Below are 17,701 nucleotides of genomic sequence, written 5' to 3'. Positions count from 1 at the left end.
TTAGCCTTTTAAAATGATAAACTTGGTGATCCAAAGCTTTTTACTATCATTCTTTATGTCATTTATTTTTGTTTCAAAGTGTAGTTTCTTCTTCTTTTTATTCAGTTTAGTCACATGATTTCTCAATTTGCAATACGTTTGCCAGTCTGTTGTGCAGCCAGACTTATTTGTCATTCCATTTCTCTTATCCCTCTCAACCATACAAGTTTTCAATTCCTCATCAATCCACGGGGATTTAACAGTTTTTACAGTCATTTTCTTAATAGTTGCATGCTTATTTGTAACTGGAATAAGCAATTTCATGAATGTGTCAAGTGCAGTGTCTGTCATTACACACCACGGACCAACAAATATTCTTTACATCAACAACATAGGACTCACTACAAAACGTATGGTATGACCTCTTATACACTATATTAGGCCCAGCCTTTGGAACTTTGGTTTTCCTAGATATGGCTACTATATTGTGATCACTACATCAGATGGATCTGGATACTGCTTTCAAGCAAATGACTGCAGCATTTGTAAACATGTGATCAATACATGTTGATGATTTGATTATTGTGCTGCTTGTAACTACCCTGGTAGGTTGACTGATAGTCTGAACCAGGTTAAAGTTTGAAGCTTTTTCTTGAGTTGGCAGCTTGATGAAAGTCAGTCAATATTTAAATCACCCAGAAAACATACCTCTCTCTTGATATCACATACATTATCCAGCATTTCACACATGTTATCCAGATACTGACTGTTAGCACTTGGTGGTCTATAGCAGCTTCCCACCAGAATGGGCTTTAGGTGAGGCAGATGACCCTGTTTTCAAATCACTTAAAACAGTATTTAACATGAGATCCTCTCTAATATTTATAGGAATGTGGTTCTGAATATAAACAGCAACACCTCCAACATTGGCATTTGTCTCTTTTCTGTAATGTTATAACCTTGTATTGCTATCACTGTATCAAGGTATTATCTAAATCAATTTCAGAGATAGTCAGAATATAAATTTCATCTGTTACTAGCAAACGATTGATTTCGTGAACTCTGTGTCATTATGGTAGGGATTAACTGAGCTGAGTTTGGGTCATTAATAAATCATTGTCTCAACGCAGCCTTATAATGCTGTGAAAGGATCCAGGAACTCAAATGATTTGGGTGGATCCCATCCTCCTTATAAAACGTCTGGGACCTCACACAATACATTTGTATTAGTTGTATGTAATTAAAACAGTGGACAAGACAATCATTTGTAGGCTATGGGCTACTCATGTTAAATTGGCAACAGTAATTCAACACGATGGATCGGATGCTTGAGTAAAAAGAGGATTACACGCAAAACACATTTAGTCTCCGTAGCAAGTTGACATACATTTGCTACGATGGGTTTGTGTCACATCACACAGGTAGCTAAATCGTATTTTTTATTTGGTTACGAGTGAGTAAGTTTACATGCACAGTAATAATTTCACATTAAACTGACTATGACACTATTAAGCAATAGTCATGTAAACACCTTACTGGTTATTTTAATCGGGGAAAGTTAAAATCGAAGTAAGCATACGCTGATTAAAACACCTGGTTTTCTAAGCAATCTTTCTAATTATTAGGACATGTTTGGGAAAGCCTGATTTACCGTGGAGCAATTACAAGTTGCGAAAACCCTATATTAAAAATAAGCAGATAATAGCATGCCAAAAGCGCGGTCGCAGTCGGAGGCGAAATTACGCGCATCCAAGGCTGTTTTTGGTTTCACTTCCTCAAAGAACCAGTACTGTGTTCAGTGTTTTTTTTCTCCTGACATTGTTTGAGACAGGACTAGATTCCTTTTCTAACAGTCCTGGAGAAACGTTTTGTTATTATCATGTCATGCGCTATTTAATGGTTTAATAACCAAGACTGGAATTTGTTTTTGGGAGAGCTGTGGTTCCCGAGTTTTTCCGCCGCGGACTAGGACAGCGCGGCTAAGAACAATGTTATCAAAGGTTCTGACGGTATGTATAGCCAGCCCATATACGTATACTGTACGCGACAGCCTACTATAGATTCCTATAATGTATTTTATCCGTACTGTTGGATCCTTTTCTCCTAACTGGTTATCTGACTCGAATTCCTTACATTTTCCAGTAAATACAGGCAGCTGAAGCCATGTATATTATGGACTCCAGTGCCGAGGAAGCCCGTGCTGGACTAACGGGCCATGTGTCCACTGTCCAAATGCTCACCTTGCACCGTGAGCTACTGGTTTCCCAGGTGAAGAGCACGCAGTGCATTATGGATAACCTCCTACAAAGTGGTTTTCTGTGTATCGAGGATGCAGAAATCATCCAGCGCGCAGCCACCAAGACAGACCAGGTAATTTACCATAGGAGGGTTTCAGAGAGGAGACATGTCCATTTGGACCACACACATTAAATGACAAAGTACCCATCACAAAGACATGCTCTTGCATTCACTAATAGCCTACTAGGCCCAAACTAAAATTGACTAATCGATTTTAAGAGGAGAAAATATAAAGACAAGACTTGATTTTGCAATACATTTGGTATGTTGCCAGTATCTTATCTGTGAAAAATCCTGTTTGGCCACATTAATCAAAATGTGGGAAGTAATATTAATCACTGGTAAGTAAATATGATTGCCATTGTGCAGGTGCGTAAAATAGGGAAACTGTTAGCTGCCAAATTATTTGTAAATATTGAATCACTGTAAAGTAAATATGATTTACTTATGATTGACATTGCGCAGGTGCGTAAAATCCTGGAATTGGTCCAAAGGAAAGGGGTGCAGGCATGTGAATACTTCCTATATATTCTCTACAAAGTTTATGATGCATACATAGACCTCCAACCATGGCTTAAAGAGATCAACTACCAGCCACCAGACTTCGTACGGGACATACCAGTGAAGAACACGGACCCTAGTAAGTATGTCAGTAAACTGTATGGTGCAGCACTTCATATGTGTTATTGAAATTTTACTTAACAATAAAAAATACAGTGCATTGACAATGTAAGCTATTAGAGAATCACGAGGGCAACTACTGTACATTTTGGCTGAATATCAGTGGTTGAGAATCAGACTGCAGTGTATTCTCCCTACCCCCCTCTTCTCAGTTAGTAGGTACTGTGAGAAGCTGAGGCACGAGCTGGGCCGAGACACACGCTTCATTGCCTCCTACGCCCAGCAAGAGGAAACCCTGTTGGAGGAGCTCTATACAGACACCCTGATGGAGCTCCTGAATGACCGCAATGAGAGCCTGGGCCACCTAGAGGGTCTGGAGCAGCTCTTGGGAGAGCAGGGTGTCTTTAACTCACAGGCAGAGACGGTGCTCGTCACGGGAGACGCTGGGGTGGGCAAGTCCATCCTCCTCCAGAAGCTCCAGAGGCTGTGGTCCAAGAGGGAACTGGAACAGACAGACGCCGTGTTCTTCTTCAAGTTCCGCTGTAGGATGTTCAGCACATTCAAGGAGACAGACGAGATCTCACTGAAGGACCTGCTTTTCAAATACAACTGCTACCCCGACCAGGATGCGGATAATGAGGTGTTCAGCTACATCCTCCGCTTCCCTGAAAAGGTTCTCTTTACGTTTGACGGCTATGATGAGATCCAGGCTGATCTGGACCTGGTGAATGTGCCTGAGGTGGTTTCTCCAGAGGAGAGGACTCACCCCCTTCTGGTGCTCATTAATCTGCTCTGTGGGAAGCTGCTCAATGGTTCCCGGAAGGTCCTGACGGCTCGGACAGGCACCGACGTCCAGAGCAGGGTGATCCGGAAGAGGGTGGCGCTGCGTGGGTTCTCTCCGGCCCACCTTCAGACCTACACCAACCTGCACTTCAAGGAGCAGGAGCACCGGAACCTGGTCTCAGTCCAGCTGGATGCCAGCCCCCACCTCTGTGGCCTCTGCTCCATCCCCCTCTTCTGCTGGATCGTCTTCAGGAGCTTTAAACACCTGCACTCAGTCTACGACGACTTTGAGTTGCCAGAGGCTTGCGTGACCCTCACTAACATATTCCTTCTGCTGTCTGAAGTCTTCTTCAGCCGGGGGGCCGCTCCCCCACCTGTCCTCCTGAAGAGAAACACCAGGTGCCCCGCTGATACCTTCAGGGCAGGACTGAGGCCACTCACTGCCTTCTCCAAGCTGGCTCTGCTGGGCATGGAGAGAGGAGGCTTTGTGTTCGACCAGGAGGAGGTGGCCTCCTGTGGCCTGACTGACGATGACCTTAAGGTGGGTTTCCTCCGACCGGTCAGCTGCTACGATGCATGTGAAAACCCTTCCACCTTTGAGTTCCTTCACCTCACCCTGCAGTCCTTCTTGGCTGCATTCTCCCTGGTTCTGGATGAACAGGCCAGCGTAGGAAACATCCTCAAGTTCTTCACCGAGTGCAGCAGGAGGGGCAATACTTCTTGTTTATCGTGTGTCGTCCACTGCATCAGTGGCTCCTCCAAACCCAGGGGAAAGGATCCGTTCAAGACCAACGAGCATCTCCAATACGCCAACCTCTTCCTGTGTGGACTGCTGTCTAAGGCCAATGCCAGCTTGCTGGAGCACATGGTTCCTGCAGCGCTACTGAAGAGGAAGCGGGCGGTCCTCAAGTCCTACCTGTCCACCAGCGTGAGGTCCCACCTCCGCGGTTTGCCACTCTACAGCACAGAGCAGGAGGGCAGCAAGGTGCATGTCCTGCCCAACTTCCTGTGGATGCTGCGCTGCATCTTCGAGACAGGAAGTAAAGAGGTGGCACAGCTGACTGCGAAGGGAATCACAGCTGACTACATCAAGCTGGGCTACTGTAATGTGTTCTCTGGCGACTGCAGTGCCCTCAACTTTGTGCTGCAGCACCGGCGGAAGAGGCTAGGGTTGGACATGGACAACAACAACATCAGTGACTATGGGGTCAAGCAGCTCAGGCCTTCATTCAGTAAGATGACCGTGGTGAGGTGAGGAATTCGAATACATGCAGATGGAAACAGTTTGTATTTTATGCCACTGTTTACATGAAAGGTACACTTGTTTACAAATAACATTGACAAATAATTTCTTACTGCTATAGAAAATACTAGTATAACTAACTATAAAGTATAACTTTTCAGCTAAATTCGTTTTTCCATTTCAGATTGTGTGTCAATCAGATCTCAGACAGCAGCGTTGAGGTACTGGCTGAGGAGCTTATCAAACACAGAGTGGTGGAGGTTCTGGGGTGAGTCAGTGTCTATCGGGTTCAAATTGCCTGTCGAACTTTAGTAATGTATTGTGCTGTATGACGAACTTCATATGACGTGACTGTGACTGTATTTCTGTTGTCTTGATTTGCCAGACTTTACAATAATCACATTACGGACATTGGAGCCAAGCTAATCGCTCATATCATTGAGGAATGTCCTAAGTTAAGAGTCGTCAAGTATGTAAATTAATATTTCCAATCAATTATATAATGACTTGTATATAAATTAAAATGTTTATTTTTGGCACTTTGATTTGTTCAAAGGCTTGGCAGCAACAAGTTCACCAGTATGGGTGGCAAGTATCTGGCCAGCGCCATTCAGAAGAGCACATCTATCTTTGACGTGGGGTAAGTGCACTAATATAATTATTTTATTTAACATTTTGGATCAGAGTGCATGGGATGGATTGTTCCTGTTTTTCAGAATGTGGGGGAACAGCATTGGTGATGAAGGAGCAAGAGCATTTGCAGAGGCCCTGAGGAATCACCCAAGTCTTACCAACCTCAGGTGAGATGGATGGCAAGAAATGTCATCGTTATCACTTCTCTGAATAAGTACAATTGAAGTCAGAAGTTTACATAAACCTCAGACAAATACATTTAAGGTTTTTCACAATTCCTGACAGTTAATCTGAGTAAAAATTCTCTGTTTTAGGTCAGTTGGGACAAATACTTTATTTTAAGAATGTGAAATGTCAGAATAATAGAAGAGAGTGATTTATTTCATCTTTTATTTCTTTTATCACATTCCCAGTGGGTCAGAAGTTTACATACACTCAATTAGTATTTGGTAGCATTGCCTTTAAACTGTTTAACTTGGGATAAAACGTTTCAGGTAGCCTTCCACAAGCTTCCCACAATAAGTTGGGTAAATTTTGGCCCATTCCTCCTGACAGAGCTGGTGTAACTGAGTCAGGTTTGTAGGTCTCCTTGCTCGCACACGCTTTTCCAGTTCTGCCCACAAATGATCTATGGGATTGAGGTCAGGACTTTGTGATGGCCACTCCAGTACCTTGACTTTGTTGTCCTTAAGCCATTTTGCCACAACTTTGGAAGTATGCTTGGGGTCATTGTCCATTTGGAAGACCCATTTGCGATCAAGCTTTAACTTCCTGACTGATGTCTTGAGATGTTGCTTCAATATATCCACATAATTGTCCTACCTCACGATGCCATCTATATTGTGAAGTGCACCAGTCCCTCCTGCAGCAAAGCACCCACACAACATGATGCTGCCACCCCCATGCTTCAAGGTTAGGATGGTGTTCTTCGGTGGTGAGGCTAGCAAGCCTCCCCCTTTTTCCTCCAAACATAACAATGGTCATTATGGCCAAAGAGTTGAATTTTTGTTTCAACAGACCAGAGGACATTTCTCCAAAAAGTACGATATTTGTCCCCATGTGCAGTTGCAAACTGTAGTCTGTCTTTTTAAGGCGGTTTTGGAACAGTGGCTTCTTCCTTGCTGAGCTGCCTTTCAGGTTATGTCAATATCGGACTTGTTTTACTGTGAATATAGATACTTTTGTACCTATTTCTTCCAGCATCTTCACAAGGTCCTTTGCTGTTGTTCTGGGATTAATGTGCACTTTTCGCACCAAAGTACTTTCATCTCTAGGAGACAGAACATGTCTCCTCCCTGAGCGGTATGATGGCTGCGTGGTCCCATGGTGTTTATACTCACATACTATTGTTTGTACAGATGAACGTGGTACCTTCAGGCGTTTGGAAATTGCTCCCAAGGATGAACCAGACATGTGGAGGTCTACAATTTATTTCTGAGGTATTGGCTGATTCCTTTTGATTTTCCAATGATGTCAAGCAAAGAGGCACTGAGTTTGAAGGTAGGCCTTGAAATACATCCACAGGTACACCTCCAATTGACTCAAATGATGTCAATTAGCCTGTCAGAAGTTTCTAAAGCCATGACATCAATCTCTGGAATTTTCCAAGCTGTTTAATGGCACAGTCAACTTAGTGTATGTAAACTTCTGACACACTGTAATTGTGATACAGTGAAATAATCTGTCTGTAAACAATTGTTGGAAATATTACTTGTGTCATGCACAAAGTAGATGTCCTAACCGACTTGCCAAAACTATAGTTTGTTAACAAGAACTTTGTGGAGTGGTTGAAAAACAAGTTTTAATGACTCCAACAAAAGTGTATGTAAACTTCCCACTTCAACTGTATGTGACACTGATTGTGTCATGTCTTTTTCAGTTCTCCCACAACTGTGGTTGAGGTCAGAAATAAGGAAGTATAACCCATTGGTGTATCATTTTCCTAACGCACATTCAGCTACAGTATGGGTTACTGAACTCCCTAACTCACAAACACTGAAACTACAGTATCTATTTTACAGTATCACTCTGCCTCATAGTAATATCATTACCTAAAGTAATACAGTATACTTATGTGTTACTAATAGTAATTATATTTCTATGCTCTTCTCTCCCTTAGCCTCTCAGCCAATGGCATCACTTCAGAAGGTGGGAGGAGCTTGGCCGAAGCACTGAAAGGCAACACAATGCTCAGAATCTTCTGGTAGGACAATCTTATTCATACATCAAATTTCTGTGACAGTATGTGTCTCTGTATATTTAATGTGCATTTGTGCTTTGGAGTTAACACAGTTTAAATGTGTGTTGTGGGGTTCTAGGTTGGTGCAAAACGAGTTGTCAGATGATGTAGCACCAGACCTGGCAGAACTGATCAGATCCAACACAGGTCTCTCTCACCTCTGGTAAGGCAGGCCCCAGTCTCAACACACTCCCAACAACCAATAATACAGTTTAGCTTCAGAATTAACCAGAAAGTGAACAAAAGTTATTTCTGAATGTTAAATAAATTTAGCTGGTTAACCTAGTTATCCCTTTGTGCCACTCTGCGCAGGTTAATCAATAATCAGCTGACAGTGGGTGGAATCAGACAGCTGTCAGAGGCTCTCTCCCACAACACATCACTCAAAGAGATCAGGTGAGTGTACGCAATGTCGCTCACTTATGAGCATTTTTTTTGTATCACGTTAATAATAGTATTTGATATATTCCTTAGATACATTTTTATTTCAAAACATCTTTCACCATTTGCACTTTGTAATGGCTGTGGTTCTTTGATTGCATTGCTGGTTCCTGATTATCATGTGCTCTGTCATCACTCACCCACAGTTTGAAAGGAAACTGTCTTTCTGAAGAGGAAGAGAAGCTGTTTGAGGCGGAGGGAAGGCTACGCTTCCACTGAGGAGACATAACTGAGCAGACAGAACTGAGCTGGAGAGTGTGTAGATTGGTCACGTCTGTTACCGAAACTTAGTTCTTTGTGTGTTTTCTTGCATACTACATTTTGTAAATATTTGAACATCCTGCATTAGCTAGTTTATTCTGGCATATGAGTAAAAGTCTTGACCCATAAAAATACTTCCTACAGTCATATTTGTCCATAATGAATCTCTTTGTATTTAGGGATTTGAAACCAGAGGTGGTGTTCTCAGAGAGGAAGTCTTCAATGTAACTTTTTTACTAGCTCGACTTTAGTTTGAAACAAATCAACTTATAAAGGGCAAACTGTTCCTTGTTTAAGCACTTTCAGTTACCCATGGAACATCTTATCATTATGCAAAGCAAATCCATTGTTTAAATCCAGCTTCCACCCCCAAGCAATAAGACTGCTGAAACAATTAATCAAATGGTCACCGGAATATTACATTGACCCCCCCCCCTCTTCTTGAACTGCACTGTTGGTTAAGGGCTTGTAAGTAAGAATTTCATGGTAAGGTCTACACTTGTTGTATTCGGTGCATGTGACAAATAAAGTTTGATTTGATTTGAAACTGCTTTTGTTGACCAAAGGAAATACTTTACTGATGCTGAATTGCAGTATTGAATTTCTCCTGCACCACAACAACAGAGCACTCTGTAAATAAACTGAATTTGATGTGGCGCCTGCAATTAACTGGAGGTTAGGCCACTGCTCTCAAACCTCCCTTATCATCAACCCTCACCCCTCTGATTTCTCTGCCTCATTCCCTTATTCTTGTATACTGGCCAGCACTGTATCTCTATGACACATAACAGACAGTCAGTCATGTTATGGTCAGTTTGTGGTCATGGTGACTAATGAATATAGGTTAGCAGGCGATGATAGGAACAAACAAATAGAGGAAGACAGGACATTACACAACTTCCATATACACTACAGGTCAAACGTTTTAGAACATCTACTCATTCAAGGGTTTTGTCAATTGTACCGCAGATATGGAACCTAAATCACAGAGGATAGATGTGATGGCAGCTGCAGAGAAGTACCTGGGTACCCCTCCCATTTAAAAAAAAATATATATACAGTACCAGTCAAAGGTTTGGACACACCTACTCATTCAAGGGTTTTTCTTAATTTTGTAAATATTTTTCTACATTGCATATTAATAGTGAAGACATCAAAACGATGAAATAACAGATATGGAATCATGTAGTAACCCAAAAAGTGTTAAACAAATCAAAATATATTTTATATTTGAGATTCTTCAAATAGCCACCCTTTTCCTTCAATAACAGCTTTGCACACTCTTGGCATTCTCTCAACCAGTTTCATGAGGTAGTCACCTAGAATGCATTTCAATTAACAGGTGTGCCTTCAGTTAATTTGTGGAATGTATTTCCTTCTTAATGCATTTGAGCCAATCAGGGGGGGGGAGGGGGTGTATACCGAAGATAGCCCTATTTGGTAAAAGACCAAGTCCACATTACGTCAAGAACAGCTCAAATAAGCAAAGAGAAATGATAGTCCATCATTACTTTAAGACATGAATGTCAGTCAATACAGAAAATGTAATTAACTTTACAGTTCAATCAAATACAGTGGCAAAAACCATCAAGCACTATGATGAAACTGACTCTCATGAGGACCGCCACAGGAAATGAAGATCCAGAGTTACCTCTGCTGAGGATAAGTTCATTAGCGTTATCAGCCTCAGAAATTGCAGCCCAAATAAATGCTTCACAGAGTTCAAGTAACAGACACATCACAACATCAACTGTTCAGAGGAGACTGTGTGAATCAGGCCTTCATGGTTGAATTGCTGCAAAGAAATCACTACTATAGGACACCAATAAGAAGAGACTTGCTTGGGCCAAAAAACACAAGCAATGGACATTAGACCAGTGGAAATGTTCCTTTGGTCTGATGAGTCAAAATTTGAGATTTTTGGTTCCAACCACCGTGTCTTTGTGGGATGCTGTTTGGGTGAACTGATGATCTCCGCATGTGTATTTCCCACTGTAAAGCATGGAGGAGGAGGTGCTATGGTGTGGGGGTGCTTTGCTGGTGACACTGTCTGTGATTTCTTTAGAATTCAAGGCCCATTTAACCAGCATGGCTACCACAGCATTCTGCAGCGATACGCCATCCCATCTGGTTTTGGCTTAGTGGGACTATCATTTGTTTTTCAACAGAACAATGACCCAACAGGCTGTGTAAGGGCTATTTTACCAAGAAGAAGAGGGATGGAGTGCTGCATCAGATGACCTGGCCTCCACAATCACCCGACCTCACCCAAATTGAGGTGGTTTGGGATGAGTCCAACCGCGGTGTGAAGGAAAAGCAGCCAACACATGCTCAGCATATGTGGGAACTCCTTCAAAACGGTTGGAAAAGTATTCAGGTGAAGCTGGTTGAGAGAATGCCAAGAGTGGGAAAAGCTGTCATCAAGGCAAATGGTGGCTATTTGAAGAATCTCAAAATATAACATACAGTGCCTTGCGAAAGTATTCGGCCCCCTTGAACTTTGCAACCTTTTGCCACATTTCAGGCTTCAAACATAAAGATATAAAACTGTATTTTTTTGTGAAGAATCAACAACAAGTGGGACACAATCATGAAGTGGAACGACATTTATTGGATATTTCAAACTTTTTTAACAAATCAAAAACTGAAAAATTGGGCGTGCAAAATTATTCAGCCCCTTTACTTTCAGTGCAGCAAACTCTCTCCAGAAGTTCAGTGAGGATCTCTGAATGATCCAATGTTGACCTAAATGACTAATGATGATAAATACAATCCACCTGTGTGTAATCAAGTCTCCGTATAAACGCACCTGCACTGTGATAGTCTCAGAGGTCCGTTAAAAGCGCAGAGAGCATCATGAAGAACAAGGAACACACCAGGCAGGTCCGAGATACTGTTGTGAAGAAGTTTAAAGCCGGATTTGGATACAAAAAGATTTCCCAAGCTTTAAACATCCCAAGGAGCACTTTGCAAGCGATAATATTGAAATGGAAGGAGTATCAGACCACTGCAAATCTACCAAGACCTGGCCGTCCCTCTAAACTTTCAGCTCATACAAGGAGAAGACTGATCAGAGATGCAGCCAAGAGGCCCATGATCACTCTGGATGAACTGCAGAGATCTACAGCTGAGGTGGGAGACTCTGTCCATAGGACAACAATCAGTCGTATATTGCACAAATCTGTCCTTTATGGAAGAGTGGCAAGAAGAAAGCCATTTCTTAAAGATATCCATAAAAAGTGTCGTTTAAAGTTTGCCACAAGCCACCTGGGAGACACACCAAACATGTGGAAGAAGGTGCTCTGGTCAGATGAAACCAAAATTGAACTTTTTGGCAACAATGCAAAACGTTATGTTTGGCGTAAAAGCAACACAGCTCATCACACTGAACACACCATCACCACTGTCAAACATGGTGGTGGCAGCATCATGGTTTGGGCCTGCTTTTCTTCAGCAGGGACAGGGAAGATGGTTAAAATTGATGGGAAGATGGATGGAGCCAAATACAGGACCATTCTGGAAGAAAACCTGATGGAGTCCGCAAAAGACCTGAGACTGGGACGGAGATTTGTCTTCCAACAAGACAATGATCCAAAACATAAAGCAAAATCTACAATGGAATGGTTCAAAAATAAACATATCCAGGTGTTAGAATGGCCAAGTCAAAGTCCAGACCTGAATCCAATCGAGAATCTGTGGAAAGAATTAAAAACTGCTGTTCACAAATGCTCTCCATCCAACCTCACTGAGCTCGAGCTGTTTTGCAAGGAGGAATGGGAAAAAATGTCAGTCTCTCGATGTGCAAAACTGATAGAGACATACCCCAAGCGACTTACAGCTGTAATCGCAGCAAAAGGTGGCGCTACAAAGTATTAACTTAAGGGGGCTGAATAATTTTGCACGCCCAATTTTTCAGTTTTTGATTTGTTAAAAAAGTTTGAAATATCCAATAAATGTCGTTCCACTTCATGATTGTGTCCCACTTGTTGTTGATTCTTCACAAAAAAATAAAGTTTTATATCTTTATGTTTGAAGCCTGAAATGTGGCAAAAGGTCGCAAAGTTCAAGGGGGCCGAATACTTTCGCAAGGCACTGTATATTTAGATTTGTTTAACACTTTTTTGGTAACTACATGATTCCATATGTGTTATTTTTTAGTTTTGATGTCTTCACTATTATTATACAATGTAGAACATAGTAAAATAAAGAAAAAGCCTTGAATGAGTCGGTGTTCTAAAACTTTTGACCGGTAGTGTAACTTTTTCAATGACTGTTGAGAAAGCTTCTGCCATAATGCATTGAAAGTGAAACACTACCAAGACACACTGTAATTCACACTAGTACAACTAAAAGAATGTACTCCAAAAGTTTTGCTCTTTTAATTTCATATTCTGTACACATTTTTACATAAATGGAATGTTATAACATACTGTATGTCTAAATAGTTTCTAAAATAACATTTCTAGGTATGTACTGTCGGCCTGTCTCTGAAGTACCTTGGGAGGTATAACCCAAATAAAAATAGTTTCCTTCACCTCTCAACTATTACATGAATGCCCTACTACACCTCCACCTTCATTCAAGCAAGCTCATCCCCAACTAATAATCATCTACAGTATGTTCGCTGTCATGGTATATTATAGTATCATGAACGGAACATCAAGTATAGCTACCTGATGACATGTGTGTTCTCTAACGCATCTCGCATTCATATATGTTGACAGTTTTAAACACTGCATCCTCACAAGTCCATCCATACGGAGCTTTTCAACACGTAGATTTGGATAGACATCGATCCGATTGGATCGATATGGGCTCAAATTGGCAACTGTAGCATAAGCAGCAAAACCAAAACATTTACACAAAATGACCATATAAGCCCCTTCCTTTACCACTGGCCTGACATCCAAACTGAATTCTCTACAGTAAAAACATAACGAAATCAGTTTAGGTGCTAGGCTGCCTCCCCACTCGCCCCCCAAAGAAACCCAAACATCCAAAAGACTAACAAAACTGAAATGGGGGTCAAATGTGATTTAAACTGATTCTAGCTACAGTAGATCATAGAAGGCTGTTCTGGTAGGCTAGCTAGGGAGGATCCTCGTGCTACACACATACCCATGACAATAAGGGCATATTGTACACATACAGTAGTATGCTTCAACAATCGTGAGTCATTCGACAACATTTAAAAATCACATTGCTTACAGTACAGTAGCCATGGGACAAACCATGCGGTGAGACCAAACATTCTAGTTTCAGACCAGACATTATAGTTTCTCCTTCACTGATGTGCAATGAGGAGAAACTCCCATCTGGATTTAGATCAAACTTTATTAGCTATAGTACATGATGACAAATGGGGAAACAGTCCATTTGGGTGGGGGCTTTTTATTGTCCAATTCCAAAGAGCTTTATGCCTCGCTGTACTGTATAAAGTGTTAGCAGCACGTCTTAGAGGCATGACGATGGCCCTTTTGGAGAAACCAGTTAATATGGTGTAACTGACCCAGTAGCCATGGTAACACTATCTTTAGTATATCCATACCATAATACCCAGATCTCCTATAAATGCTCTTTATTAACTTGTCTGACTGGTCGTTACTAGTTTGAATTGGGCAACCAATATAAATACTATTGATCTTATTCCTAGATCTGTCATAATAATATACTATAATCTAAAATCTCTAAACTGTGGAGATTGAAAAACCTCCACAATGATTGTGAAAAGCATAGCCATTTAAAAGCCTTTTGTCTAATTCATTGAATTTGTCTATCAGTTTCTTACTCTGCCCTTATTCGCAGCCCAATGGTGAAGATGGAGGTCTAGTATACTGGTATACTAATTAGCAGCGCATCCTGGGAAAGCTCTCACAACATTAAAGAGAACAACGTCAAGGCCTTGTTTAAATATTACAACCCAGGGTTGCTGGAAGCTGAAATGTATTAGATAAGATAGATAAGAAATGTGTAAAACACACTCAAACACACTGAGAAAGTGGATCCAACATTCTAATGATACCTTTTTTGAATATATCAGTCTTCCCCTTATTCTGATTGGCTTTGGCATGGAGCTCCACCAATCGCCTACTTCCTGCCCCGCCATCTCACCTCTACTGTGATAGGCTGATTGGTAGATGATTATGATTGGGTAAAACGTGTGCAATCTCAGGCAGCTATTTGAAACAGCACTGAAATGGACAAACATGAATAGAAGTCATAGTTATTCATGTCATTCTCTTTGCATTAAGGCCCAACTTAGTTTCACTATAACTCATACATACATACACAGATATGCAATTACACCATTATGTCAAATCTGCACACTTAAAATAATTTGCATAATAATAACTGATAAGTCTCATGATGATAAATAAAGATTAAAAGTAAAAGTGAGTGAGTGAGAGAAGAGGATGGGTGTGTGAACCCTGTAGAAGGCTAGAGTATATACACCACATAATGTCAACGGGCCCCTGGGGGAGGGGGATATCTGTTCTGGGGTCAGCACATTGTAGCCTGGATCCCAACTGAATTGATCCTCTTCACAATTGCCAAACTGAAGATGCACAGTAAACCAATTGTGAAACATAGTAATTCAGTTGGGATCCAGGCTAAGCACAGAGGGCCTCATGTCCCAGACAGACAGCTATTGCTGCTACAAAAACTAAGATTAACGTTCTCACTTCAGAGAAGTGCCTGCTGGGAGTTGTAGTTGCTACTAGCTGAGCCACGCACTTCTGGTAGCACAGTCCAGTTCACGTCTTGTTGCTACCACAGAGGCATTGAGGGGTTGTGAGTTAGATAGCTAGTCAAGGGAAAGGAGAGAGTGAGAAAGAGAGAGAGGGACAGCATATTGCAGGGCACTTCTAATTTCAGTGTGGCTAGCAGCCAGGGCCAGCTCCAGTCATGTCCCAGTGGAGTAAAGGGTAGAGATAAGCAGAGTTTCACATTCAGCTGAGTCGAGCTCTTTGCTGGGTCTCTCTCTGTCTGTCGTCATCCAGTCAACACACAGGGGGAAGGGCTAGGGAGGGAGGATATAGTATAGACTCATACCTGACTTCCCACCCTCTGTCCCCAACCCACCAATCGCACTGTTCTGTTCTGTTGTCTTGACTCTGCCCTGGTAGGCCATTAGGATCTGAAGGTGAAGGCACTGGTAGACACAGTTGGTGAGGAGGGGGAAAGAGGGGGATGAGGACTGACTTCCCCTTGCCCCTTCTCCCCTCAGCTTGCTCCCCGAAATGTCCAGGTGTACAATCACTCAGACCAAACAGATGGGAGGAGACCTGGATCTACTGTCCAATAACACAGGAGGAGGGAATTCCAAGTCACAGCAGCCCTGGAGCTCAGCCAATCAAAGCAGCTCAATCACTGGGGCATGGCCAATGGGATGGAATGCAAAACGTCTGTGGGTGGCATATACAGCCGTTTCATTGATGCGGCAGAGAGTGAGAGGGCGTGTTGAGAGCAACAGTTTTTCCTGATTGGATAGTTGTGCAACAGAGGTGTTTTGTCTTCCCCTCAACATCAGGTTGGCAGATAAGCATGTATGTCTGTCTGTCGGTCTGTCTGTCTGTCTTTGAGGACAAAGCAGAGGTTGGTTGTGTTTGTGAGTGTGTATTTGTGAGTTTGTGTGTCTGTGTCTGTCTGGTCTTGTCTCGGAGCCGATTGCGTGTGTGTGGAGATAAATAGATAGATCAGCATTAAATGTAGTTTCCCTGAAGATTGCTTTTAATGAGTTTTGGCACACTGCGGTTCTTGACTGGTTTGAGTTGAGGTGTGTTGAGGGCTGAGGTACTGGAGGTGATGGGGATAGAAGGGTAGGGTCAGGGTGAGGTGTCAGTTCTGTACTGGCCACAGAGTCACAGTGTGTCTGTCCAGTACTCTCATTGGCAACGTGGAAGGGGAGGGGATTCACATTAAGGAATTTTGTTATTGGAGCAGATCACTCTTCTTAACGAGGAAGTAAGAAACCTGCAGAGATGAAAAACATCAGAAATCTGAATATACTGAGGGCTAACACGTGATGCTGAAACAAAACAATACAAAGAAAGAACTCGACTGAACTAAAAGGTATAATACTGTACCATATTTTTCCTGTTTTGTGTCAATACAATAGAACATTTGTTTGGGAAACTCTACGGTGGAAATGTTTCCCACAGAATATTAAAGTGACTTATCACAGTAACGCATTAATATCAACAACACTCAGTAAATGTGGATTTTACCTGTGGAGAAAAGTAGCGAGGCCCTTTAGTCTGAGGGATGTTCTGGACACGATCTGTTCACCTCAAACCACTCATCAATACAGCTGACAGAGAGAACAGGAGACACAGTCAGGAAGAACATAGCACATACTACATACAGTGCATTCGGAAATTATTCAGACCCCTTGACTTTTCCCGCATTTTGTTACGTTACAGCCTTATTATAAAATGGATGAAATAAATGTTTTCTTCATCAATCTACACACAAAGCAGAAACAGGTTTTTATATATTTTTTCAAATTTATAAAAAATAAAAACAGAAATGCCTTATTTACATAAGTATTCCGACCCTTCTCTATGAGACTCAAAAAGGTCTGCAGCATCAAAGGTCCCCAAGAACACAGTGGCTTCCATCATTCTTAAATGGAAGAAGTTAGCTGGCCGCCCGGCCAAACTGAGCAATCGGGGGAGAAGGGCCTTGTTCAGGGAGGTGACCAAGAACCCGATGGTCATTCTGACAGAGCTCCAGAGTGGAGATGGGAGACACTTCTAGAAGGACAACCATCTCTGCAGCACCACCAATCAGGCCTTTATGGTAGAGTGGCCAGACGGAAGCCACTCCTCAGTAAAAGGCACATGACAGCCCACTTGGAGTTTGCCATAAGGCATCTAAAGGACTCTCAGACCACAGAAAAACAAGATTCTCTGGTCTGATGAAACCAAGGATGAACTCTTTGGCCTGAATGCCAAGCATCACGTCTGGAGGAAACCTGGCACCACTCCTATGGGGAAGCATGGTGGTGGATGCGTCATGCTGTGGGAATGTTTTTCAGCGACAGGGCCTGGGAGACTAGTCAGGATTGAGGGAAAGATGAGCGAAGCAAAGAACAGAGAGACCCTTGATGATAACCTGCTCCAGAGCGCTCAGGACCTCAGACTGGGGCAAAGGTTCACCTTCCAAGAGGACAATGACCCTAAGCACACAGCCAAGACAAC

At 42.2% G+C, this 17,701-nt stretch overlaps 2 protein-coding genes across 5 annotated transcripts in view; one reads left to right on the top strand and one right to left on the bottom strand.

Moving 5' to 3' along the window:
- The first annotated feature begins 1,145 nt into the window (after positions 1 to 1,145).
- On the top strand, positions 1,146 to 9,045 carry LOC110539162 (nucleotide-binding oligomerization domain-containing protein 1). 4 transcript variants are annotated; one of them, XR_005036025.2, is made up of 13 exons: positions 1,146 to 1,988; positions 2,122 to 2,349; positions 2,743 to 2,917; positions 3,111 to 4,932; positions 5,109 to 5,192; positions 5,310 to 5,393; positions 5,481 to 5,564; positions 5,641 to 5,724; positions 6,916 to 6,996; positions 7,677 to 7,760; positions 7,876 to 7,959; positions 8,109 to 8,192; positions 8,384 to 9,045. XR_005036025.2 is itself a non-coding variant. In XM_021626126.3 (12 exons), exons 2-12 carry the CDS (start codon positions 2,143 to 2,145, stop codon positions 8,454 to 8,456), a joined length of 2,865 nt encoding a protein of 954 aa, XP_021481801.3. In that variant the 5' UTR covers positions 1,146 to 1,988; positions 2,122 to 2,142; the 3' UTR covers positions 8,457 to 9,045. The 4 variants fall into 4 exon arrangements, 2 of the variants coding, with proteins under 2 accessions (XP_021481801.3, XP_036799531.2); XR_016485370.1 differs by lacking the exon at positions 5,310 to 5,393; XM_021626126.3 differs by lacking the exon at positions 6,916 to 6,996.
- Positions 9,046 to 12,853: 3,808 nt separating this feature from the next.
- Positions 12,854 to 17,701, bottom strand: part of LOC110539173 (E3 ubiquitin-protein ligase znrf2) — a 100,917-nt gene continuing 96,069 nt past the window's right edge. The window contains exons 4-5 of the mRNA XM_021626136.3: positions 16,727 to 16,809; positions 12,854 to 16,472 (exon numbers count right to left, since the gene is read on the bottom strand). Coding sequence (XP_021481811.3) covers positions 16,752 to 16,809 — 58 coding nt within the window. The 3' untranslated portion in view covers positions 12,854 to 16,472; positions 16,727 to 16,751. The remainder of the gene's footprint in view (positions 16,473 to 16,726; positions 16,810 to 17,701) is intronic.

This window comes from Oncorhynchus mykiss, chromosome 2 (genome assembly GCF_057628025.1).
Source record: "Oncorhynchus mykiss isolate SJ-2025 chromosome 2, ASM5762802v1, whole genome shotgun sequence".
Classification (NCBI taxonomy): domain Eukaryota; kingdom Metazoa; phylum Chordata; class Actinopteri; order Salmoniformes; family Salmonidae; genus Oncorhynchus; species Oncorhynchus mykiss.
Note: the sequence above shows the minus strand (reverse complement) of the source record. Positions and strands in the feature narration are given on the sequence as shown.

Coding starts and splice junctions, on each gene's coding strand:
- LOC110539162 (XM_021626126.3), top strand. CDS start 2,143: ATGTATATTATGGACTCCAGTGCCGAGGAAGCCCGTGCTGGACTAACG. Junction 7,960..8,108: donor ACAGGTCTCTCTCACCTCTG/GTAAGGCAGGCC, acceptor CACTCTGCGCAG/GTTAATCAATAATCAGCTGA. Junction 8,193..8,383: donor ACATCACTCAAAGAGATCAG/GTGAGTGTACGC, acceptor ACTCACCCACAG/TTTGAAAGGAAACTGTCTTT.